Source organism: Crassostrea angulata, chromosome 5, assembly GCF_025612915.1.
Source record: "Crassostrea angulata isolate pt1a10 chromosome 5, ASM2561291v2, whole genome shotgun sequence".
Classification (NCBI taxonomy): Eukaryota; Metazoa; Mollusca; class Bivalvia; order Ostreida; family Ostreidae; genus Magallana; species Magallana angulata.
In genome coordinates, this window is record NC_069115.1 from 1932004 (window position 1) to 1959670 (window position 27667).

A 27667-nucleotide genomic window follows, 5' to 3' on the forward strand; every position below is an offset into this window, starting at 1 on the left:
GATCAGTTGAAATTGGTTTTTTTTTAAGGAATAAGGAATCATTATTTGAGTATTACTAGGTGGGGCGTGATCAAATCCAATAAAGCCCAAAGGGCGTTATGATGGATTTGATCACGCCCCGACCGAAATTATCACCTCATTATAATCAAAGAATGATTCTTCATTACTTATATTTAAATAATTTTAAGCCATCGTACAATTTAATATTTAAATATGAATAAGCAAATCCCGCTGGCGCCTCAATTTGGCGTCATTTGAAGTTATGAGTTATATAGAACAAAATCGATACAAATGTAAATATTTAAGTATATGATCTGTATTTAAGGTACATGTATCTTAAATTCTTGGATGGCAAGAATATTTTCTTGGATCCACTGAGTTTGAGACCATAATGAGGTTTTTTTTATAATAACTCCTTATCCACCAGAATAGTGTCTGCTGATGAAAAAATTGATGATATGAATATTATAAAAAAGTTTAAAATTTTCAAAACTATGGTTTTGTTAATATTTAAGGGGATCAACTGATTGATGAAGTAGAATTTACAGTTTCAAGGATACATGAATTTGCAAACAGATGTCATCAAACAATAACATTTGATATGAATTTTCATATTTTGAAGAAACTGATTTTTGGTTCACTAGGTCGGTTTGGCTGTAGACGACATCAAGGCTGTACAAGAACAAGCCGCGCTGAAGAGAATGGCCATGCAGGTATAAAACCTAAATCTCTGCTTACAGTGCTTCAAGTACTTTGATAAGAGTCATGATTTTTAGTAGTCATAATGAATGTACAATATTTCACATTTAATATGCAGAGTCTCTTTAATGCTCTAATATTAGTTATGGATGTCTGATTTTCTTTTTTGATTTTGATGTCTGTTTCCTAAACATCTTCCATCATGCATAGAAAATGAATCAGTACACATCATAACTCTATTACACAAAACTCAACAATAGCAGGGGACAAAAAAGACCAAAAAAGAGAACAGAACTGTAATCAGAATTTTTGCTTTTTCTCTGTTTACAGGTGGAACTGGCTCTAGATGTGGAGCGAGTGGTCCCAGAGTTTATACGTCGCCGATTCGTCACGAAGTGTGACACGTACAAACCCAACAAACGGACGCTGAACCCGCTCAAACTCCTGGCACGGGCGGAGGCGGGGGACCTGTCCTCTCAGGCCATCTCCAAGGCCCTGGACCCAGACCTGGTCAGTACTAACTCAATGTCACAGCAGTACTATCAGTGGCTCCTAGCTCCCCATAGTCAGTACTAACTCAATGTCACAGCAGTACATGTACTGTCAGTGGCTCCTAGCTCCCCATAGTCAGTACTAACTCAATGTCACAGCAGTACTATCATTGGCTCCTAGGTCCTCGTTCTGTCAGATTTTACATAATTATAATGTTATATTTTTTAGTTCAAAAAGAACAAGATGTAAATGATGTTGATTTGTTACTAAATATCCAGATATGATCCTGGCCAATTAAAATGACCTTGACCTTTGCAGGACGAGATAGAGAAGGTGATGGAGACCCAGGAGAAGCTACAAAAGGACATCAACAAACTGAAGGGTGGGGTCAAGAACATCCGCGAGCAGACTGCCCGACTCGAGGGCATGCTCAAGTGTCTACTGGAGAACTCGGGCGTTGGTGACTACAAGGAAGAGGATTTCCAAGATGGAGACTAAAAAGGGATTGTCTCAAAGGATGAAAATTATGCTTTAAAAAAATAAAGATGTCATCTCAAAGGATTTGAGATAGTAACTCTGTAGAAAATAGGAAACCTCTCAAGACACAAATTATGTTTATTGAGATACAGAGGTAATCACTTTGTTATTGTGTAGTAGGAAGGAAACATGATAAAAAAAACTACTTTTAGGGAACTTTATATTTAGAATGTGTTTAGTTTAAGTTAATGGTAATGTACAGTGGTTGTTACTGTTAGTAAAATACACCTTTTTTTCAAGGCATTTTGACTTGTTATCTAATTATCTAGAACTCTTTCTTTGATTATACATTTTTATATGATAGATGGTATTTTTGTATATATCTATTTAATATACAATGTATTTGCAGTAGTGGTGAAGCTTCATCAGTCTTGGATTATTGAACTTTATCACTGATGTTGCTCAATAGTTATTGGCATCAGAGGTTGAAGCTTATCCCCCTTCCCATGTTTCACGTTGATTTTGATACCTTCAAATTTCATGTCTGAATTTTTTCAGGGCTGATTCATAAATTATTTCTAAGATTGTAATGATCTGTAGAGGTGCATTCATATAGATATTCAGTCCCGATAAAAGCACCAGGTTTTCTGTGTGTTATGATATAAATTTATTTAATAGATATTCTACATTTTTTGTACATTTATTTGATAGTTTAAATTTATCATTTTTACAAATCTTGGAAGAGGTTGAAGGTGACAAATATTTTGTTCAGTTCAACCCAATCGTTTTTTTTTTTTTTATTTATAACTAATTTTACAACTTGGATGTGTCTTAATTGTTGAACCATTATGATAGTAACAGTTACTGTTGATTTATTTCGAGGTGAAGATTCGTTGTTACTGTCGGAACATGACAGTTATTTTTAGACATATAGAATACTGATATTATATAAAATGACAAATGTAAACTGTGATACATTTCTCTTCTTTTTCATTATTATTCTGATGTTTTTGCATGTATATGACCAAGTTTCACGCAATTGTTTAAAGTTAGGCCCAACCCCTACCCTACCCCCCCTCCCCCCTCCCCCCCCCCAAAAAAAAAATTAGGAAATAATCCCATAATCTGCATTTTTATCCAAGAACATTAGAGCCTGACTCTGCATTAAACAGTGACTGCCATTTAGTGTGACATTACCATTCATGTGTACAGTGTGTCCACTTGTCCTGATATTTTTAGATCTCTATTCCTCCTATCCAGCAATATTTCTCCCTTGGTTAGTAACTATGTCATATGAACTCCTTACTTTCTCCCTTGGTTAGTAACTATGTCATATGAACTCCTTACTTTCTCCCTTGGTTAGTAAATATGTCATATGAACTCCTTACTTTCTCCCTTGGTTAGTAACTATGTCATATGAACTCCTTACTTTTCCATTATTTTTGTCTTTCACGCATAATCTAATTTTTAATTTATTTTTTTTGGTTTGGTGCAGCTTTATTACATGTATTTTAATGGTGGTATGGGTCATCTTTTGATAATAATGTGGATCAAAGTACATTATATTTAAAATACTTTCACCGGTGTAGAATTTTTAAATTTAACAATATTGAGCCCAAAAATATGTTTTAAATTTATTTGGAAAGGCATAAGACTTTAATTTTAAAAACACCAGCGGGGTTCAAACTCTTTACTTATAGATTCAAAGTGAACCCTCAAACCCACTGTGCTACGCTGTTAGTGATCTTTTTCGGGAAGAATCTGTTTATAAAATTACACTAAGTCTTGATTTTATTGTTTATTTTGATAAACAGTACGTCACAATATGGAAGTTTCCCATACCATCTTTACATTTTTCTGTTATTTGTAGTAGCAATGGATGAGTTGATTTAAAAGTTTAACATCAAAGATTTCTAATTGAAATCAATGATAACAATCAAGTTTGGAAATCTTTGACTTTTAACTTTGCTATGTAACAGATGTATTTATCTTTTTTCTGGGTCTTTTGAATGTTTGTGATCGTATATCGATATGCTGCACCTTTAAACAAGAGTGACTTGTTCATAGCTGTATGTCTACAGGAACAAAACTTGGTCAACTACTCATCTGTCAAAGGGACAAAACTCGTATCTGTCAAGGAAATAAACCCAGACAGCTATTTATCTGTCAAAGGGACAGAACTCTGATATCTGTCCAATGAACAACTCGGACAACTTTTTATCCATCAAAGGGACAAAACTCGGGCGATTATTTATCCATCAAAGGGACAAAACTCGGGCAATTATTTATCCATCAAAGTGACAAAACTCGGGCGATTATTTATCCATCAAAGGAACAAAACTCGGGCGATTATTTATCCATCAAAGGTACAAAACTCGGGCGATTATTTATCCATCAAAGGAACAAAACTCGGGCGATTATTTATCCATCAAAGGGACAAAACTCTGGCAATTATTTATTTATCAATTAAAGGGGCTCAACTAGACTGCTTGTATTTTTTTAATTTTTAATTAGCAACAGACCCGCTTCCTATTTCAGCGGTCGTATACCTTAATAATTAGCCCAGGACCAATGGTCAAAACCCGGTTGGTAGAGTTCCATGGTGATACAGGTGACAAAATAGACAATTAATTTAAAGGAATACTAAGGATTAATACTTAGAGTTATGTGTGTAATCAACATGTCAGTATAAGTACTGGTCTAATGTGAAACTTTTATATCATTATATATATTAGAGCTACATTTATTCGGGTTCATTCTACATTCATTTCATACTTGATATTTTGAAGATCAACTTGGGTAATTATTTTTTTCTCTTCTAGTTTATTGTCGATCGTAACTTCTCGGGTTTTTTCCAGCTCTGCCGGTAAGGCCCGAGGAGTTACAATTGAGATTATAATTGTGTATTGTATTCCTGTCTCTGTCTACAAATTTATAAATGTGTTTTTTGTAATGATATACTTACTGTGTACTTATTATAAATTAATAAATATGAAAATTATTATATACAATGTAAGTATTGTTGGTTTATGTGACCATATATGATGAAGACTGTGGAGTTACTTGCACTTCAAATTATTTAACCTTGTCTTTAAAAACAATTTTTTGGAACAATCTTCATAGACAAGACAGACTTTTGATATTTTTTCCTCCATTTATTAAACAAAAGTAGATCGACATTTATTCACGTGAAGAAACAGGCCGCATTACATACAAGTAGCTCCGCCGAGGGCTGCGTACGAATACATCCTCGTGGAATTATATATATACAGAAATATACAATTATGATATGTAAGACTTCACTATATTAACAACAAATTGCAAGTGTTTATCACTATAAAGCTATATCAAATGCGTCACTTTGAACATCTAAATAAGGAACAACAGTTACCATGGTTACTATATAACGAAAACATCTACTGGTCGGTTGACACAGTCCGCAAGAAGCATGAGAAGCATATCGTTGAATTTACTTGTGCATGTATTTTACAAAATTTTTAATTTGGAAAGCATCTCTTTCATCAGAAGTATATCACATCAGTTTTTAAATGATTAATGAACGAAAACAGTTTAGATTGACTAGTGTTTTATCAAAACGATGCTTTACGCAAGTTACAGGTGTGATGAGCTATAGAATGGCGCCAAATGACTCCTGAAAAATGTATGCTAGCATGGAACAAATATTCAGTCATTACGATATACCGAACTCACATTTCAATAAACGTTCAAAGTTATCTATGAATCAATTTTAACAGTGTGTGTAATTCGCAACAAAAGTATAAACTACAGTCTTTTATTCTATTTCGCCTCTTGTGACGTCGCTATTGTTGTAGTTTCGACTAAAGGTGACATTTCTCCATTAGCGATGAAGTTGCCGTCATTATTGGGGTTTGTAATATTAGAACTGAGGAAGGACGCGTATCCGGGAAACTCGAACTTGGCAAGGTCGCCCTCCTTCACACACACGCCCTTGATCAGGAAGTCGCCATTCTCGTCTGTCGTCGTCAAAGCCTCGCATTGGCAATCGCGCAGGTACACGCTGACGTTCGCCATTGGAGCGTTACTCGCTGAGGCGTCCCGAACGGTTCCCGAGAGTTTAGTGTCTGGACAGGAACAGAGGTCGCTACAGCATGATGGGATAGCTATCTGGAAGTTTTTGTCGCATTTCACTGTTCAAATAAATAAAAAAAATTATAAATAGTTTAAGTAAGTATCTAAAAAAATAAATACAATCGTACTTATTTTACAAATCTTTGCAACGATGGCACCCATTAAATTGTAGTTAGGTTTTCAAAATTTATTCCGTCGAAGAAGACTACAGAATTTATACATGTGTATGATAAATGCACCAAATATCGTCTTCTTTTTTTTAATAAAAGGTCTTCAATTTACCCCCCCCCCCCCCAAAAAAAAAATAAATAAATAAATAAAATAAATAAAAATAAATAGAATTTTAAAAATCCAGGAAATATCTTCACCAACTTTCTACAACTCGTGTATGTTTGACCAATCACCAATCGGACCATGTACAGATAACCCACGTTATCATCCTTTATAATTTATGACTCGATCAAACTGCAGATGTGAATTCCCAGGAATTATCATGGTCTGAAGATAAGGTATATATATGGGCAACTTAACTTGGATCTCCTGATCTTTGGTTTTTTTTTATCAAAATAAAAAGGAAAGTATGCCAATAAAATTTGAACATTAAATCCAAAATTTACACAAAATAAAAAAAAAATACACTTTATATTCTTTCATTTGTTTGATTCGTTCTGTATTTAATAGCATGTCTGCAGAGCCTTAATTAGGATTGCAGCCATGTGTACAATTACACGCATTAATACCTATACCCCTTCACGGTTAAAAATCACAAAACCAATTAAAACATGCAGAAAGTATCTCATCTATTGGAGCAAATAAAGACATGTACATCTATCAAAAACATGCCCCACTTCTCCCTTTATAAACTGCAATGCATTTGCACATTAAGAAAAATTAAGTGATATGTATAGATGTAGAGATTATCGGACCACTTGGGGCAATATAACCCGTGGATACACAGCGGTGATCGAACAACAACTATATGTATATATGTTTTATGAAACGACATTCGCCTTCAAGCAAAACAAGACTGCGATACGGGATTGCCGGCGAATAAGCAGCATTTCCCCGTGAGACACTAGTCAGAGAAGCACACTCAGGAGGGTAGGTATGTTTGTATATGTAAACTTTTATTTACTTTTTTTCCCTTTTGGGAACTGGTTTTTTTTTTTAAAGTCCTGACTCTGTCATACACGTACGTTATATATATATATATATATTAAACTATTTTTCTTGTTTATTTGTTTATATATAATTATGTACGTGAATCCATAAAATCAAAACATTTTTATGGACAAAGCATAAAGAAACAAAAAAGAAAATGCCGAATGAAAATATACAGTATAATAAATTTTCTATCTCTGATTCTGTTTCATTTTTAAATCTGTAACTTCCTTTTAATTAGCTGAGTGAATTGTAAAATAATTATCGCCATGTTTATTCTTTAGCGACCATATGTTTGTTTCATATATTAAAAGCTATTAACCAAAATAAGAAAAATTAATGAAATGTGTTTTGAAATAAATCCAAATTACATACACTGACGCAACGTACATCAACATCTCATAGAAGAGAATATAAGCTATTCTGGTCCGTGTTTTCTTGTCTGGGTTTTCAATTTTAATACTTGCATTGTATTCTTTTTCTAATCAAGCAATGTTATTTTCATTTACAGCCTTTTTTTAACCATCAATAATTGACTGAAAATAGCGACATGACAGGAGGAGAAACTAAAGGGACCGACAGGAAAGACCTACAGGTCGCACTTTGAAGTGTCAGCTCCAACCCGGGGTCACGTCCATTTTAACACCGAGACCTTTGGACATTTTTGATATCGTCGTGAGCAGTACTATTTAGCCAGGATGCTGATCCTCGCGGTGATCACTGGGATTATAATATGGCGGATCGTGATCTACTGTCAGCAGGACAAGGACGATGAACCGAGCGAGCCGGTCTCCATGAGAACCAAACTGAAGCAGACGGTGGTCAAGTATAAAATCTACATCGCCGTGGGTAGCTGTATATCCTCCATCTTGGGGGGATTGTGGATTTATTTCATGTACATCCACCCCCTTCTCGGACACAAACTTTCCTTCCATTTCGAGGCCCACTGGGAAATCGGGACGCGCGAGTCTTGGGCCGCCCATTTTGAAATGCTGACCATGTCAGAGAAACTGGACAGCAAACCTTGTCCGCATTTCTCCCGAGACAAATTTATCAAGATTCTGGAGAACTTTAACAATATATCTAAGGATCAGAGCTTACACGAGACACTGCAGCGACTGACAGTATCCAGGTCCCCCGGTGTGCCCGGCATGTACAACGACGAGGGGAGCTACCCCGTCATCTTACTAGAAACATCTGTGTCTAACTATCAGGCAGTGCGGGAGTTCATTCGCAGTAGGGAGCAAGTCCTTATAAAGAAGTTCCCCAATCTAAAGTTACTAATTTTTGACATGGGGTTGACCTTTCAGCAGAAGTACAAACTGTTGAACTGCAGTCAGTGCGAAATTGTGGAAAATCTGCCAGACATCCGGGTGTTTTACTGGACACCGGTGCTAGTTTATCTCGCCCTGCAGCGGTTTGACTCCGTGGTCTGGCTGGACCCGGCCTCGGATCTCGACAACGATACCCTGCACAACATTCTACAGAAAACTGAAAAAGAGGAAATTCAGATCGTTCTGAAAAAGGATCTTCCCAGGAAGTGGCCCGAGTCCAAAATCCTGAAAACTTTGACCAACCAGGAAAAAGTTTCGACTTTTGATATCTTACTGACTGAAGATGAAAAGGAAGCAGATAAAAGACAAGAAATGTTGTCCGAATCTCAAATTGTCCGCATGCAAAATAATTTATCGCCTGGCAACAATGAAGGATGTCTCAAATTAGTGCCTACCATTAAATCTGACATTATTTCAATCAAACAAAACAACTTCACAACAGAAGCCATTGTGAGACCTTGGGTGTTTTGTGCGTTATCTGGGCGGTGTGTTCCGAATGACAATTGTCGGCCATTTCATTCCTATGATATTATGACGCAACAAAACTGCGACAGAACTCATCAAGTTTTAAAAAGAATTCTGGTGTCTTTATTTAATGACATGTATGTTAATTTTTACTACAACCATTAACTCCCTACAGTGCCTGTGATTTCCGTGTCCTTACATGTACATAGATTGTGAGTTTATGCCGCTTTATGGATTTAACCTCTCAAATGATTAATTTAACAATTGGGGTGTGGAAACATAACAACAGTGACGATGCTTTTTCGTTGTTGTTATTTATGCTACATGTTTATATGTTCCATGAAAAAACCAATGAACTAGAACCTAAAAACAATTCTCATCTCTACTGAAAAGAAATTAGATACCGTGAAATAAACATGTATTTTCGTGGTCTTTGTATCAACATAACAACGAAATAAGGTATTTATAACAAAGAGCGAAAAAAATGAAATAAAAATGAAAATACTCAGGTAATCTTTTGTCAATTTATTAAAGTAATAATTTGTCCGATATCTGTTAGGGATAGTGATTAACCTGCTTTGTATGTATTGATATAGAAATTAATACATTCATGTTTTTGGGAGAGCGCAGAACGTTACATTGATGCGACACAAATCCCGCCCATCCTTAATATTTCTGACTAATATACGTCAGTACACCCGAAGCGGGCACCTGTCAATCAGACGTCATAAGTTACACAATAAACTACCGTAGGTGACGCATCCCCGGGTAACATGATCCATTACAGTCTCTGATTGACAGGAAGAGAGAGGGAGGGGACGCGGTATGACTGTGCCGGACCTTTTAACAAGGTAACACGTAGGTATACATAACAAAAGGTAATGCACAGGTAATATATAGGTAACACAGGTAATGTCGATACCCAGACTGTAGGTGTAAGCCGGTCCCGTGTTGGCGGTTATATATGTAAGGCCATAACTGACCTTATATTAACACCCTGTGTGTAGTAAAATGCAGTAGATATATAGGCCAAATGCAGGAACAACTAGAGCCAAGCTCGTTGCAAAGCAACCCCCCTGTATACATGTTTTTAAATGTATTCGTTAAAAACTTGACTTATATTTTATAGCGTATATATTAATAAAAAAATGTATAGTTGATACAGATGGTGATTAATATTAGTATAGTTGGAGATTGTAGCTAAAGATATTACAACCGTTTTACCACCCTTAGCCTACCCCCCCCCCCCCCCAGAATTATTACGATATCTCTAATCTAAAGAGTACAAAAATTATTTTTTCTATCTATCTATCTATCTATCTATCTATCTATCTATCTATCTATCTATCTATCTATCTATCTATTTATCTAAAGTGGATAAATATATATAGATATCAACGTTTCATTCAGTCGATATCTGACTACGGTATCTGATATCTACTTACCCCCACAATATCCGCAGTGGACGGGACAGTTAACAATGGACCACGCCTTATACGCCCCCTCACACGACTTCTGGGAGTACTGCGAACAGTTAGCTGTGGGGTTGTCCTTGCAAGCTTAAAGCAGAACAAAGCTTGGTACAGAGCAGGCCAACAGAGGGAGGGAGTATAACTTGTGTTTACAGCTACTGTAAACCAACCTGTATTCGAGTATGAAGCAATTTTCGAAGTTTCGCGAGATCTTTTTCATCGCAAATATTTCTGACCTTGATGAATTATTTGTTTACAGTAGCCGCCAGGAGCATCGTATTAACAGAGACATTATACATCTATTACGCTTGATTGTAGGGATTATACGCCGTGAATTAGTGTATCACCAGTAAATTACAATGAAAAAAGTTCCAGTTAGACTGTGGTTTACAGTAATCATTTATTCAGACAAAGCTTGGCGCGTACACAGATGACATAAAGAAGCTGGGTGGTCAACAAGTCAACCCTCAGATCTGTACCTGGTACTTTAAAGTATGATGTTTGGGATCATGAACTATAATTCAGTCAAGAAAAACCCCAAATAATTTTAAAGCTTTAAGAATTTTAAAACATTTACCTATATCTTTATACATAGCTCTTCATATAAAGAAGTTAAATATAGCCTAACAATGGCGGCGACCATCCAGCCCTCTAGAGCACAGGACAAAGAAGTGACTGTAAGATGATTTATAACTGTACTCACCGTCGCCCGTGGGGATGGGAGGGAACAGCGTGAACTGGGTGTGTCCGTGTCCGTGCGGTTTAGGGGTGTGGGCTTCATGAGAGGGATGAGGGTGGTGGGTTTTTCCACCTGTCAATTCAATTACAAAGGTTAATTCAAACATAAAGAAAGACAAACTTAGTTTTTAAGATATAAATTTTCAACAAATCTTAAAAAACACACACTACAGTATATCCACATCATACATAGATAAACACAACAAAGTATTCCTCCTTACTTGTTGTCGTGGCAACAGACGCCGCTGGTTTGGTTGGCATGGATACGACCTCTGATGACGGCTGTTCTGACCCCGCCTGACTGGGCTCCATGGAGACGGCCTCGGTGGTGGCTTGGTCGGTCTGGTCCCCCGTCGCGGACTCTGACACTGGAGCCTTGGTGGGGACCATCATCGCCTCGGTGGTTCCTGTTACCACTGGCTTGGTGGGGGCTAGTGCGACTGTAATGAAATTTCAATTGAAAAGACAAATTAATTCATTCATCCATTCATAGATATTTGATAAACAAATAATTGGGGAAATTGTGCGATTGTTTTTTGGTTGAAATATCGTGGGTGCTGATGCACATCGCAAATAAATCACGTAAAGCCTTTTACACTGATGAACTGGCCTGTTAAGCTCACCTGTGCACAGTTTACAGAACTTTCGGCAGGAGGTCTCGGCGATGCTGCGGTAGGTCGGGTTAGAACAGACATCTTCAGGTAGCTTGTCACATTCCTCGTAATCCATACAGTCAGTGGCACCTGTAAAACACAACATCAGCGTCACTGTCAATTACTGGTGATGATGATGCTGATGATGATGATGATGATGATGATGACTTAATTAAATCATTGTTTTAAAATAATGATGTTTGTTGGGGTTTTTTCAAATGCATTGATTTTTATTTCGCACATGATGATGTTAGGTCGCCACATTAAATTCAGTACATACAATGACCAATACAAAGGACGATGATGACAAAGAAGAGTGTAGATAAAAAGAACAGGTGTGTTTCTTGTTTACCTGTACAATAGCCACAGGTACGAGGGCAGTTTTTAATGGCCCAAGTTTTAAAGACTCCAACACAGGATTCTGATGAGTAGGTCGAACAATCCATGGCATCTTTACAATCTGCAATAACACAGTCCCACCATTGTTATCATGAACTTTTAATACAGGGCAAATACACAGAACAGTCGCGTAACTTTACGGGAAAAATCACGAAATGTTCGCTGAAAATGATAGATATGCTAAAAAACAATAAATATCATATGCGTATTATGCATATCATATGCATATTTACATTAAATCCAAATTTCAAAAACGAAAAATAAAATCGCGCCAAAATGTTTTCATGTGAAAGAACTATATATGATAAGAGTTAAATTTTGCCCTCATAATTTGCCATTTTTTAAGTGTTTCGGGTACAATAAAATGTTAACTAATTTTTTAGAAGAGTTGATATAAAATATATTTTTCATCTATTTATTTGCAATCACTGGCAGTATATGACGTCAGAAGTGACGTCATTTCTATAATTCAATCAAACTCAGCCAAAAATTGACATTTTTCTTATCTATTTACGAATCGGAAATATAGAGCGCATGCTTGAACAAGGAAAAATTTTTTGTCACTTATTAGTCTTGGCTAGATACATCTCTGATTAAAATATTTTATTTGTTCAAGAATGTGCTCTATGTTTTCGGAAGAAAAACTGCTTGAAAACAAGCTGTTTTACGCTAAAAATGCAAAAATGGCGGGAAAAGGTTGTCTTTACAATGTCATATTTCTAAATTGTGGGCACTTGAACCAAAATGAATATTATGTAAACACGTCACATACATATCTGTACTAAGAAAACAAAGAATGATAGTAAATTGATGATGTTCATTTTAGGGGGCCATTTTAGGCCCTTATCATATATAGTCCTTTCTAAAGTTCTTAGAATTCTTTTAATATGAATAATAATTCTCTTGCTCGTAGTAAAATAGCCAGTGTTTTTGAACTACCAAAAGTACACGTATCCCTCGCTGGCAAACGCGTCACATTTGTCATTAACTAATTAATCATTTTTAATTATCAGTGAGTCCATGTCTAATTACTCATTGACGATAAAAAATTGTTAATTAGTCAAGGATACATTTTAAGAAATTCGTAACAACAGGGCAGCAAACACTAAATTAAAATCTTACCTTCTCCCGTCGGCAGCGCCAGAGAGGTAGAGGACCCTGGTCCAGAGGTGGCGAGTGTGGGTTCCACGGGCGGGGGTCCGCCCGAGGGTCCCATGGAGGGGATGTCGACAGTGGTGGAGGCGGCGGGGGTGGTGCTTATGAAGATGGGGGTGAATGGGGAGATGGGCGTCAGGTTTTGTCCAGGGTCTGTAGTGTATAAAGTAAGACCATGGTAATGTAAGGCTCTCTTGTTGCCAATCATACACAAATACTAAAACTGTATACAGAGAAATATTCGCCCCGTTCTATTTTCGCTTTCGTTGTCAGAGAACGAATTTAAGACTGAGGAAATTTTATGTTGCAAATGATATAACTGTTAACACAACTGCATCTAGGCGAATTCAAGACAGGGCGAAAGCGTTCGCAAGTGTAAAAGGGCGAAAATTACACGGGGCGAAAATAACTCTGTATACCGTATCAAATAAAATCACTACAAAATGATCCGTCTATGCACTCACATGTAATTTCAATCATTGGCGTATAGTATAGTTATTTAATCAATGTATCCATGCTGTATCGCGCTATTCACCGCGAGATGGACATTTTAAATTTTTATCTGTTTCTTTTTGCCAAATGTATTGTCTTATTTTTGTTAACAGCCTTCCTGTAGGCGTACAATGAATTTGAAATTGTTCCTGTCTCTGATGACAATGTTTGATAATGTACAACTTTTCTATCCATTTTTTAAAAGAATGGACACATACAGATTGCTTCTAAATTTACAGGTATCTTATCTTAATTAAAAGCAAAAAGTAATAAACTACATAACAAAAAGGTTTTATCGATAAGTGTTTTTTAAAGAAGATGGGTGGATAAGGCGTGTAAAATGCCCATACGCGGTCGGACAGGCTACTGAAAAATTAAAGTATCAATAAATCTGATGGGATCTTTTTAAAATCATTGAAAACAATATGTATTTAACGAATCATTGATTTTTAACCTATATGTTTGTCAATACTTGAAATATGTTGACTCAAACAGGTGTGTACGTATCAAAACCTGCAAATACTGTCATTTTTTAGAACTTCAAGGCATTTTCTTTTATAGAGTGGGTCTGTGCTCCATATTTTTCTCATAGTCTAATTAAGGTCTATTGGAAAACAAACCGATTTCAATCAACAAAAACGTGGAGAGATGACCCACTATACATTAAAAATATAATTTTGTATCCCAACAAATGAACGTTTTGAAAAAATAATACAAGTCCGGTAGTTCGTGGCCTTAGTCACACATAATATTTAAAAATCCCACTTTGTTGTGTCTGAAATGGCTCAGTGGTTAGAGTTCCTGGCATAAGCTAACCTTATATATCTAGGGTTTTTATGTTACGGGTTCGATACAATCAAAATTTCCGACAATTTTTTTTTCTTATTTTTTGTTAAATATATTAAAAACTGACATAGTTAGAAATTTTGCTTTTGCAAAGTTTTATTATAATATATTTGAATAGATTTCATTGGGGAAAAATAAATTCAAAATTGTAATTCACTACTAAACCGAATGGGCATTTGCGCCATCTTATTCCCCCATCTTCTTTAATTTTCATACGTCAAAACGTATCCGTTCACAGACATTAGAGAAAAGGAAAAACCGAAAATAGCCTAAATTAACGTATAAAAATACCAAAAAATCTTATTTTTTGCATTATATTAACATTGATGGATTATTTATCTACCTAAATGCATATATGTATATTAATGAAATTAAATATTCACGTTTTTCCCGCCTTTACAATTTGATGTGTAACAAATACTCTTTGACTTACAGGTACATTCATTGCAATGGCTCCTGCAGTGTTCTCTCATGTAGGCCCGGTACCTTGTGTCTGTACAAGAACCATTTCTAAAAGCGGCACAGTTGGAATCCAAGTCCTCACAGGGTGGATGGAAATCTGAATATTTTTATTTTAAATTAGAATTTTTACAACTTGCTAGATATAAAACTCTGAATTAACGGGAGTATAACTTTAATGACGTTTTATTACGTCACCATTTGATATCAAATTAAAAGAGCATGGATTTATATTCGCGAATTCGAAATTCTTAGAAAGGATGTATATACAGCCACTTTGTTTGTAAATACCTTATCGTTTATAATCATTGATAGATGCAGTTTAAACTACGTATTTTGTTCGCATATCAGACACACTGATTGTCAGTAAGGTTTTTTTTTTTTCATTACTCGATTTATTACATTGACGGTAAAAGATATCATTACTTGGACAGTATCCACATCTATAAGGACAGTAGACTCTGGCCCAACCCTCGTAAGCTCCTACACACTTCTCGTCAGGGTAGTACCAGCAGTTCAGCGTTGAGTTATCTCTACACCACTCAGAAGCTACAACACCAGACAACAATTTGTAACAATGACACCCCACTTACTATCACACGTTACCAACGTGTGTAACAATATGTAACAAGATACCCCACTTACTATCACAGATTATAAAAACTGTAACAATTAATTTTGTATCCCACTGCTGTCACAGATTACAAAAATGAATGTTTCGTAGTAAGCAACGTTAATTAAAAGTCGGTTTATTTGAAAACAATGCATAAAAATTATCTATATTTTTGGACCTTTGCTAAAATGCAAAACGGAACACGTTTTAGCTTTTTTATACCTATATACACTATCATTTTCCCTATGTTATCTTTTATTAAAAAAACTACGAAATTAAGACTTCGTCAGTTTCTTTTACAAAAAACATGCTACAACCAATTTTGAGTTTCCGTGTCTACGAGACCAATTGATAGAAACGGCTAGAGACGATTACCTGGGTTATAGGCTGTGGTAGTTGTTGTTGGCTCTGAAAGAAAAGAGCAAATTGTACAGAACACTTATATGACATTGCGTGAGTAAAATAAAAAATCAACAGCAAAGAAATTGAGTCCATTTTGATTTGATGACTGATTATAATGTTCTTGCTTACCGATCAGTGAAAATCCATTTTGGGTAAACAAAAACACAAAAAACAAAAACAAAAAAAAACCAAACAACGAAACTACTGATCGTTGTCAATATAAAAGTGACCTCGCAAGAAAATCGTGTTGACGTCACTTAGATGGATTTTGTAACCATGACAACTTACCAGGGGTGGTTGTCGGAAGTGTGCTCGATACGAGGTACTCTGTGGGAGCTACAAAGATGATGTAACAAAGGTATATTTACAGCAAAGAGAGGGCTTAATCAACCAAAGGTATGGCAATAGTTTACAAAAATCGAAAAAAGCACGTTACAGAATATATAACAGAAGTTACATAGCAGAAATTACAGAAAAAACTAACAGATGTTCCATTATACAAATTCCTTAGTAGATTACCTATACAGAAGTTACAAAACTTTCTACAGTGGATTACCTTTACAAAAGTTAGAGACTTAATCCTACAGTAGTTTACCTTTACAGAAGTTATTGAACTTAATCCTACAGTAGTTTACCTTTACAGAAGTTACAGAACTTAATCCTACAGTAGTTTACCTTTACAGAAGTTACAGAACTTAATCCTACAGTAGTTTACAGAAGTTACAGAACTTAATCCTACAGTAGTTTACCTTAACAGAAGTTACAGAACATAATCCTACAGTAGTTTACCCTTACAGAAGTTACAGAACTTCCTACAGTAGTTTACCTTTACAGATAAAGAACCTAATCCTACAGTAGTTTACCTTTACAGAAGTTACAGAACTTCCTACAGTAGTTTACCTTTACAGAAGTTACAGAACTTCCTACAGTGCTCCCTCATGTATTGTCCGTACTGCTCCTGGTTGCAGACTTCTTTACCGAACTCATTACAGTAGTTTAGGTCGTCCTCACACGGCAGCTTCTCTGTAAAACACAATGCTTTAAATATCAATGACTCGTCCCGAAATGACCACTTTTGGGAGTTGTAGTAAAAATAAACGATTGTATGCAGACGGTTTTGTAAGACCGGCTTCATATATCTTAACCATTGAAAGACAGCTAAATTATTGAAAAAAATCGCTGATCCCCAACAAACAGTTGTTTCTTTTGAAAAGAGGTTATGACCGATATTATGTGATCTGTTTGAATAAGGGATTTTGCTATTTTTTATTATTGCGATTTTGATAATTTTCTCAGTTTTCAGCATCGAAAGTTGTGTATACTTTTAAAAAATCATGCATTTAATAAAAAAAACTTTAACAAACGAAACATTAAAAAAATTAAAAGCAAAAGAGAAAAGAATCGCGTAGATGATGATACAACCTACCTTATTTCTTTGACCATCAACCCGCTCCCCCTCCCCCCAACCCCCGATAAAGAAAGGTGACTTACGCGGGCAATATCCACATCTCAGACTACAGTTGGCCCTGGCCCAGGTCTCAAACGGTCCCACACAATCCGTGTCCTTGTACCGGAAGCAGTCCCGACCAAGTACATCATAACAAGCTGTGGGAACAAAATTAAAGTACTGAAAGTACATCATAACAAGCTGTGGGAACAAAATCAAAGTACTGAAAGTACATCATACCACACCAAAATCTGTGGACAATTATACCAAACGTTTTCAGGGAAAGAGAATCATGTATGACGTCGTCTCGCAATTCACTGTTCGTTGTTTCACTTTGCTCTCCAGTAGATTAAAAATGACTTCATTAAAATAATAAAATGCTTTCTTTGGTGATTCATTCGGGATATGAAGGTAGCGACATTGCAGTAAAAAATACATAACCGGCGTTAGCGGGTTATGTAATTTTTTTTCTGCAATGATCGCTACCTTCACAACCCGCATAAATCGTCAGGATAAGAAAGCATTTTATTGTTCATATTTACATCTTTATTTTAATTAATTAATACATTGTAAATTGATTGCGAAAAATTAGTAAATTCACTAGATTACTGTTAATATACACAAGTACGTTCGCTTAAATAAACAGCCAAGTTGTCTCCTGTGAGACTGAGTCTGACATCGTCATGATTATTTCGTGCAGTCCGTGATTTTTCGTAGGTCGCTGTAGGCTTCGACCAATCGATAAACAGGGCGTGTAGATTTCAGTATGGGTATGAATTAACTATAAATTCCGTAAGAAATAGAGGAAATTATATTTGGTAGATGTACATGTAAATATAAAATAGTGTCTTAACGGTTACCAATAGCAGCGCATGCATATAGACAACGAATTATTTAAAAAAAAAAGTCAGTACTATCGATATATAAAGAGTATGCCCGATATAACCATTGGACTACTTTTACCCCTACCAACAAAGTAATCACAATCTTTTTAAAATTATTGTCACCATTTTGTTTACTTTTATTTAGAGAAATATGTTTTAAATGAAAATGATAAATAAAAATTGTTCTAGCACATATTGAGCAGTTTTGTCGTTATCAACACTTTTGATATTGATATCATATAAACGCCATATTAAAAAATCGATCCATTTTCCGTCCGATTAATTGAATTCAGTCATGTTTCTTCTCCCTTCATTAAGTCCTAGGTGCTATTAAATGGTGATAGCAGGTCTAGATTATGACTGCTCTCGATGTAATGTCGTTCTAATAAAATATCGGCCATTGACGCTTTGAAATAAAAATCGGCGACTAAGACAAGTTTTTTTTTTAAAGATATGGATTTAATTCAGACTGGTGATGGGTCAGCATTCTACCCTCGTCTGTCTAGTCGGTCTCTTAATCCAGATAAAAGTGCACGTACCATGACCAAGATCTGCTGACTCTGCAAAGTGTGCACGACAAAAGCACTCTGCCCAGAAACGGATGCCGACAACAGCGGAATCTCCCGTAAATAATGGAGACCCACTGGCCTAGTACCATACATAGATATCCTAACATCAAAGGAGTTATCTCCATCCGTCATTCGGGTTATCTCGGCGCTTACTAGTCACGCAGGAATGGCGGTCGGTAATTGAGACCGGCTCAGCTGATTCCTAACAGAGTATTTGTAAACTTAGAGAACCTTGCATGTAGGCCAACTTGTGTCATTGATGCTAGAAATAGCAAGGTTACACATGAAAATAAAATTGCTCCTTTTAAAGGATTGATCAGCCTTAAGTTTATCTATGTGGATAGTCAACCTGACTGTAATAGGCAATTCGCTTTCCGAAATGCAAATGAATGAATTAACTATTACGTGAAGTGACTTTCCGATTTAAAATTCACACAGGACGAAAAACAATGAACTTCTTCACCATGCAACTGTATAAATGTTTGTGTCTCAAGACAAATATAAAAAAAGTGTTTATGGTTATATAACATACTATTAGAGATTTACATGAAGCTGTCAATGCATTTAAAAAAAGTATTGCAAATCACTTGCGCAACAAGTAACGTTTGCTTGGGGTCTCATAAAAGAATCAACTTTGACCAACATAATTGAGCCGGTCATTATTAATTAGTTTTTAATTATTCAATGTTTTAATACACAATATTCATGTGACACCTCTTTGTAACTTATTATTTTACATTTGAATGTAACTTTTCTGATATGCTTTGGATGGCAAACATTATTGTAAAGCAAATACACTATATAGTCAAGTTTTGATTACATTTTTATGATAGAAATTTCGATAAGCAGTTCTGACGACCACGTACTCTAACTTCATACCATTTAATTGCAATTCGAAAACACAGTTAGAATACGCTAATGGTATGGAAAAAAGAAGTCTTGACGCTTGCGTATTTATTTATTTATTTTTACACAGAAACGAGTTATCTTTCCTAGGTTGCATCATACACGAAGAACTTATCTGTTCTTAAAGACCTCTGCCTACTCTCTTAAGCCTCATCGAAGTTGAATTCTATTTTTTGAATCACTGTTTAACGACTTGATTTTAACTGAACAATAACTGAAGTATTTCATTAGAATTTGGTTTTCGAAAACTTCAATTTTCCTTTACGTTCTAGATTTAAAAAAATAATTTCTGCTTGATAATTTTAACAATACGTCAGCTTTCTTTTAATGAAATATCAAGAAACCGGCGCACAACTTATCAAATCAAACATATCATTTCTATCGGCCATAATATCATTTCTTATGAGCAATTTGTGAACTGATCCCGGAAATGTAGTAACCTTTATTCGTTGATGAACTACTTTTATAATACAACACCGCATGCACAATAACTAGAGCCAAATGTGAGAACAGACACTAGTATTGACATTTAAATAAAATGTCCAAACTGTTGAAAGCAGGTAAAGTTACAATGTACGACCAGCGTGCAATAAAACTATTCTAAAAATAAAGAGTATTCAGTACGTAGTAGAAAGACCCTGACCTTCAGTGGGGGCAGGGGTCGAGGTTGTAGTGGTGTTCTCCTCTGTCGCCACCGTGGTGTCCGGAACCTCCACCGCGTCCGTTTGTCCGGCTAAATTGTCCGTGCTCCCGTCGTCCGTCATCCCACCGTCCGTGACGCCACTGTCTGTCGTCATCATCTGTCCGGCCACCAGACCCACACACAGACAAACCAGCCACATGTACGCCGCCATTGTGTGGAGACAATCTGCGGAAGAGCTTTGTTAGAGAAGAGTGAGACTTAATCCGAGGACAGCAAAGATGGACTGATGTTCCGGACCGCCTCTGAACCTGCTTTTATAGCGCACTGAGAACAAAGTCCCACTCTCTGTGTCATCAGTACTCGGTGACTGGGGAATGTCTACCCCTCACAGAAAGATGTCACAGAGGCCAACATTTAGAGGGCTCCGCGACTACCCGAATTATCTCAGTGTACCCAAAGACTCGGTCATTATCTCTGGTTACATTTGAACTACGCAGTTCCTACTTCTGTTGTTACATATCGAAAACAATGTACTATTCTCTCTCTCTCTCTCTCTCTCTCTCTCTCTCTCTCTCTCTCTCTCTCTCTCTCTCTCTCTCTCTCTGATATTCATACATTTCTTTATATTTAAACAACTTGAACAGTAAAAAGGCTCCCTTTTGTTATCTACTTGTCCACGTCGAACCCAAAACGATTGATATCTTGCATTTATTTTAATATTTACACAGATGTAATCACTTAATGCAAAAGATTTTGATAAGGGGTGCATAACGTAGGAAAAAATAGGTCGAATTATAGACGTATAAAAAGGAGACATAAAATTAAAAGTTATTTAAACTGTAAATATTATTTAGCTCCTAATTGTGGATTTCTCTTATAAGGGTGCCAATTAAAAAATTGATATGCAAACGTTAGGGAATGAAGTTGCTTGTTATTAACAGAACAAAACACACCACGTTGTATGAAATCAAGTTTTATTAAGGACAGAGGCTAGTAGTTAAGCAAGAGTTGACCAATATTTAAGATACTAACCCTGAAGTCTACCTAATTAACACCGAACCAAGAGTACATACGTCATGTTTACCATCCTGGTTTTTTTTTACATGACCGACAGTCCTGGAAATTTATGCACAGTATTTCATATTTAAATGAATAAGCACAGAGTTAAAACTGGAGGCATTGCCGGAACTGTAAAATGTACACCTTTACTGGGTCTTATTAACGTTAAATATGCAAAGTTGAAAAAAACACATTATAATGGTAGTTTGGCTATGTATAACCTCCTCGTGTTGATTGGTTTTTCGTATATAGTGTATCTATTGTGGCAAACTAAGTAAAAGTTTCCAAAGATATTAATTGTACATAGATCTTGATGCGGACATCAAATTGCTGGTTGCAATTACAAAATTAGTTTTGTCTGAAAAGGAACTTTGGTCTCCAAAAATGGATTCAAGCAAAATGGTAAAATTCACTAAAAAGGAAACAATTCCTGCATGAGAATATTAGAAACATATATAATAAAAGAACCACATATCTTTTGAGATGTGACATGCATACTGTTAACGCTGCAATTTCTTTTAAGATTCCAAGTTTAGCATTTAACGGGAAAAGCAAACAAAAACTTCAAGACCTTTGTTACCAAAACCAAAGTCTCCCTAGTTCCGCGATAAACTTTGTCAGGACCGCTCATAATTTATTTCACGATGCTAAATCCGTCCCTAAAGCGGCCAAAAATAGATAAAAGGTCACCTCCCCGACACCTTTTACTACTGTTTTCCATAAAGAAGCAGACGACCCATTTATCGTCTGCTGGGAGAAGCGCGCGCGCAGAGGAATCCGTCTGGGAGGGACATAATGCCCGGGTTATCTGGGGACTTGGAGACACAGAACTTCTTCAGGGCGAAGGAATCATGTGCAGTGAGAATGAAAAGCGAACACGTGGACTAAAAGTCCCATACATGTTGATGGGTGAAAAGTTAAAAGGAATGGGGGAGGGGCTGCTGAATAATTTCTCATTAACTGAGATACACAGAATTTTTTTTTCAGGATAAAGTAAGAAAGTGCAAGGACAATAGAGAGCGTATACACGTGGAGTATATGTCCAAACCTTCTTACTGGGCGAAACTTTAACAGCTAAGAAAAGGGAAAGGCTGCTAAAACATTGTCCAAATTAAGTCATGCACTATTTTCTCAAACTATCTGTGTTTCAAATGTTCCAAGATTGAAGTTTGAAAATAAAAATGATCTCCAAAGTATCGTGCCTATATCTTTGTAACTTACAAATCATTCTATAGCTTACGAGTCGTCTCTTTAACTTTGTAACTTACAAATCATTCCTATAACTTACAAGTCGTCTCTATAATTAAGTAACTTACAAATCGTTCCTATTACTTACGAGTCGTGTCTATAATTAAGTAACTTACAAATCGTTCCTATAACTTACGAGTCGTCTCTATAATTAAGTAACTTAAAATCGTTCCTATAACTTACGAGTCGTCTCTATAATTAAGTAACTTACAAATCGTTCCTATAACTTACGAGTCGTCTCTATAATTAAGTAACCTACAAATCGTTCCTATAACTTACGAGTCGTCTCTATAATTAAGTAACTTAAAATCGTTCCTATAACTTACGAGTCGTCTCTATAATTAAGTAACTTAAAAATCGTCCCTATAACTTACGAGTCGTCTCTTTAATTAAGTAACTTAAAAATCGTTCCTATAACTTACGAGTCGTCTCTATAATTAAGTAACTTACAAATCGTTCCTATAACTTACGAGTCGTCTCTATAATTAAGTAACTTACAAATCGTTCCTACAACTTACGAGTCGTGTCTATAATTAAGTAACTTATAAATCGTTCCTATAACTTACGAGTCGTCTCTATAATTAAGTAACTTACAAATCGTTCCTATAACTTACGAGTCGTCTCTATAATTAAGTCACTTACAAATCGTTCCTATAACTTACCAGTCGTCTCTATAATTAAGTCACTTACAAATCGTTCCTATAACTTACGAGTCGTCTCTATAATTAAGTAACTTACAAATCGTTCCTATAACTTACGAGTCGTCTCTTTAATTAAGTAACTTACAAATCGTTCCTATAACTTACCAGTCGTCTCTATAATTAAGTCACTTACAAATCGTTCCTATAACTTACCAGTCGTCTCTATAATTAAGTCACTTACAAATCGTTCCTATAACTTACGAGTCGTCTCTATAATTAAGTAACTTACAAATCGTTCCTATAACTTATGAGTCGTCTCTTTAATTAAGTAACTTACAAATCGTTCCTATAACTAACGAGTCGTCTCTATAATTAAGTAACTTACAAATCGTTCCTATAACTTATGAGTCGTCTCTATAATTAAGTAACTTACAAATCGTTCCTATAACTTACGAGTCGTCTCTATAATTAAGTAACTTAAAAATCGTTCCTATAACTTACGAGTCGTCTCTATACCTTAATAATTTAGGAATCATTCTTAGAACTTACGAGTCACTCCTATAACTTACTATTCACCCCTTTAACTTACGAGTAACCCTAAAACTTAGAAGTCACCCCTATAACTTACGAGTCGGCCCTATCACTCTTCCAAATCTGTGTTTATTCCGAATTTATTCGACAAGAACTATGTAGAACCAGCAGTGAAATAGACAGGCCTACGACACATTGCTGTTTGACACAACTACCCAAAGTCCAAGCTCTTGTTAAAATGGTTCTATGATATGATTCAAAGTCGGCTCCATTGCTCGCCATATATAGAAAAGTTTTTGAAGATTTGTTTGTTATGTTATTTTTTTGACAACTTGATAAAATGATTAAAAAAAAAAACAAACAAAAAAAACCAAAGACAAATTCCATACAAAATAATCATTAACTATCAATTTCAGGGTCAACTCAAAATATTCATACCTTAATTTTATAAAAATAAATGTGGTTATAACTTGGAAACCTTTTAAATATCCATAATGTCATATAACGTTGGTACATACAATCAAATTTAAATCTCAGTATTGTTATGAAACCTTGCCCGGGGGCATTTAGACGAGCTCACTTTTCGCTATTTAAAAAAAGTTTACAGAAAAATAAGTTAAATCAGAGTACTGAAGTACTGACGGGCGGTGATTTTATTGATTAACATTTATTCTAAAATCAATTTATCTTGCATGGCAATTAGTTTCTAGTTTGTATTTGAATTACGCACTTTTTTAATAATATGAATTTTTAGACTTTTCCGACAAGAATTTCGAGAAACCCCATATATATTAATTATGTTGTGTAATGTTTAAAAAAGATATATTTCAAATACTAGTATGTATTAGCTATCGAAACAATTCTAAGTAATTGCAGAAATGATGAGTAAAATAAATCATAAGTAATTGTATTAGTGGTATTTACTAATTACGATTCCAATTACTAAATGAGATTGCCTTTTACTTGCTATTCTGACTAATTGTATTACTTAATATTTATAGTTTTTCTAAATTCAAATTCTTATTTCAAAAATATATAGTAAAACTTTATTTTAGAGTGTATGGATCAAAGCACTATTGATATCGAACTCTACATAGTCTCGTTTAACTAGACGCTTGGCTGTCTCCGACAAGCAAGAGACCCCCTCTCAGCTTATCGCAGATTTACGGAAGCAGCCGAGCGTCTGGTTGAACGAGACTATATTAACTCTGGCGTAGGAATACATGAGACTACAAAAATATCTAAATTGTTCGTAGTATATAAAATTTGACTATTTTCAAAGTTTCCTTGATAAACAATATTTCAGCATACATTACATCGAATTTTTTTCTATTATTTTGAAGAACTTAGTCTTGTCAGCGGTGATGATTTGTGCTTAGGTTCAAACACTGTTTCACTTTCGGTTTGCCAGAGTAACTGCATAGGAGAGTTGATTAAAATCAACTCCCAAAAACCAAACAACAAAAACTAAAATAGACCATAATGAGAAAAGCCACCTCCTCTCCACGCCCCCCCCCTAAATAAAATACAATTTAATAAGAAAAAGCAGTTGACAAAAGGTGGGAACCAATTTATCACACCACAAAACACACACAGATAAAAAAAATCGTAAAATTGATCCTGATATATTGTTTGTTTGATAAGGTAAGGTTTAGTTTGCGTAACAGAAAAAAGGTAGTACTCCTATGAACTGGACAACCCCTGGTAGATAGCATGAAATCTGCTCTTCTTTCTAGTTTGATAAGACTTATTTGTAGGTTGTTAAAAAAATTGGACCAGCAGACCTTATCACCTATATATTCTGAACGTAAAGGAAGGTTGGTTTGAGATGAATCCCTGTTGAATCGTTTTGCTGGTCGCCGGGTACAATAAGATCCTTAAACTAGATACGATCTCGTTACGAGTAACGAGTAGGTCTTCCGTTCAATTTTTTAAGATTCGATTAAATATCAATGAAATTTCAGAATTCTCCCTCAACCACCTCCTTTTAGATAATGTATACGATTGTCAATGTCCTTTAAAATGCTTAACAAAGAGTTTTGCTTTTTAACATACAGCACATTAAAGATTTAAGATTTTAGTCCCCTAAAATCTCTAATTACGTCATCAATGGGTTTGAAAATGAGTTTTACAAACAGATATTGCTGCTATCAACAACTTTGCTTCTATAATGCATTACAAAATCTTGATCATTTTTAAGGTATGAGTAATAGAGTTTAGGAGTCTATTGGCCCCTAATTTAAGGGGCCAGCCCCTTTTTCTTGATTTTATACGAAAGGTCTCATGAATACTAACATTTTTTGTTCTTACATCCATCTAAAATTGTTGATCACTTTTGAGATACAAATGATTGAATATTTTAGGGGCCAGCCCTCTAGATCCTTAATGGGGACAGAAATTCGTCTTTTGATAAGTGGAATCAATTTAAATCATTTTTTCAAACATTTTCTCTTCTATGATGTCTAACAAAATATGTATACTTCTCTAGTTATTTTTCGTCAAAGTTTAAGTACTTTGGCCCCTAAAAATCCCTAATTACGTAATAAATGGGCGTGGCAATGATTTTTTCAAATAGATATTGGTACGATCAACAACTTTGCTTCTATAATGCATTACAAAATCTTTATCGTTTTTAAGTTACTTGTAATAGAGTTTACGAAGGCCTTGGCCCCTAAAAAAAGGGGCCAGCCCCTTTTTCTTGATTTGTGTGAAAAGGTCTTAAGAATACAAATATTTTTTGTTCTTACACCCATGTGAAATTGTTGATCATTTTTGAGATACAAAAGATTGAATATTTTAGGGGCCAGCCCTCTAGATCCTTAATGGGGACAGAAAATCGTGTTTTGATAAGTGGAATCAATTTAAATCATTTATTCAAACATTTTCTCTTCTATGATGTCTAACAAAATATGTATACTTCTCTAATTATTTTTCGTCAAAGTTTAAGTACTTTGGCCCCTAAAAATCCCTAATTACGTAATAAATGGGCGTGGCAATGATTTTTTCAAATAGATATTGGTACGATCAACAACTTTGCTTCTATAATGCATTACAAAATCTTTATCGTTTTTAAGTTATTCGTAATAGAGTTTATGACTGTCTTGGCCCCTAATTTAAGGGGCCAGCCCCTATTTCTTGATTTTGTTGAAAAGAACTTTTGATTATCTACCACTTTTGTTATAGATGTTTTAACAAAATATCAACTCATAAAAAGATACAGATCAAAACGTATGAAAAATTTGATTCGAAATTCGTACCCAATTTTCGAGCCTATGCGAGCTCAAAGAAATGGCGCCACTGGCGCAAAAAAACTACATTGTGCACAACTTCAACCTATAGTCTACCTATCCTGAAAATTTCATATTCCTATCTCTGATAGTCTCTGAGTTTATGTCTGCACAAAATTAGTCGTAAAAACTTACAAAATCGGCCGTAAATCGGAACCGGAAGTGCCAATTTCAAAATTTAAAAAAACTTCTAGAATTATGACCACTGGCAATCATCTGAGAAAAAATGGTCGAAATCGGCCGAATAGTTTTCGAGAAATCGCGTGCACAAAATTCGTGGAAAAAAATAATAATAACTAGATACGATCTCGTTACGAGTAACGAGGAGGTCTTCCTTGCGATTTCTGTTTTTAATCATACCATGAATAATCGATATAATTTTAGAATTACCCCCCCCCCCCCCACACACACTTTCAGATAATGTATACAAATCCCTAATTACGTAATAAATGGGTGTTGCAATGAGTTTTCCAGATAGATATTGC

At 35.4% G+C, this 27667-nt stretch overlaps 3 protein-coding genes across 8 annotated transcripts in view; 2 read left to right on the forward strand and 1 right to left on the reverse strand.

The window, feature by feature from the left end:
* Positions 1 to 2752, forward strand: part of LOC128185989 (transient receptor potential cation channel subfamily A member 1 homolog) — a 30662-nt gene extending 27910 nt beyond the window's left edge. For all 4 annotated transcript variants that reach the window (XM_052855716.1, XM_052855717.1, XM_052855719.1 and 1 more), the window contains 3 exons: positions 645 to 713; positions 1030 to 1209; positions 1510 to 2752. In XM_052855716.1, coding sequence (XP_052711676.1) covers positions 645 to 713; positions 1030 to 1209; positions 1510 to 1689 — 429 coding nt within the window. In that variant the 3' untranslated portion in view covers positions 1690 to 2752. The remainder of the gene's footprint in view (positions 1 to 644; positions 714 to 1029; positions 1210 to 1509) is intronic.
* A 391-nt stretch (positions 2753 to 3143) lies between these two features.
* On the reverse strand, positions 3144 to 20784 carry LOC128185990 (uncharacterized). Of its 2 annotated transcripts, XM_052855720.1 has the most exons (14): positions 20417 to 20781; positions 17459 to 17572; positions 16868 to 16990; positions 16256 to 16303; positions 15941 to 15973; positions 15379 to 15501; positions 14927 to 15052; positions 13123 to 13308; positions 11954 to 12061; positions 11572 to 11691; positions 11170 to 11388; positions 10914 to 11021; positions 10184 to 10297; positions 3144 to 5837 (listed from the first exon to the last, which is right to left on the reverse strand). In XM_052855720.1, exons 1-14 carry the CDS (start codon positions 20625 to 20627, stop codon positions 5467 to 5469), a joined length of 2004 nt encoding a protein of 667 aa, XP_052711680.1. In that variant the 5' UTR covers positions 20628 to 20781; the 3' UTR covers positions 3144 to 5466. The 2 variants fall into 2 exon arrangements, with proteins under 2 accessions (XP_052711680.1, XP_052711681.1); XM_052855721.1 differs by lacking the exon at positions 10184 to 10297 and having other exon boundaries at positions 20417 to 20784.
* Positions 5846 to 9972, forward strand: LOC128185992 (uncharacterized). Of its 2 annotated transcripts, none has more exons than XM_052855723.1 (2): positions 5846 to 6883; positions 7451 to 9972. In XM_052855723.1, exon 2 carries the CDS (start codon positions 7638 to 7640, stop codon positions 8901 to 8903), a length of 1266 nt encoding a protein of 421 aa, XP_052711683.1. In that variant the 5' UTR covers positions 5846 to 6883; positions 7451 to 7637; the 3' UTR covers positions 8904 to 9972. The 2 variants fall into 2 exon arrangements, with proteins under 2 accessions (XP_052711683.1, XP_052711684.1); XM_052855724.1 differs by having other exon boundaries at positions 5846 to 6879.
* Positions 20785 to 27667: the final 6883 nt, after the last annotated feature.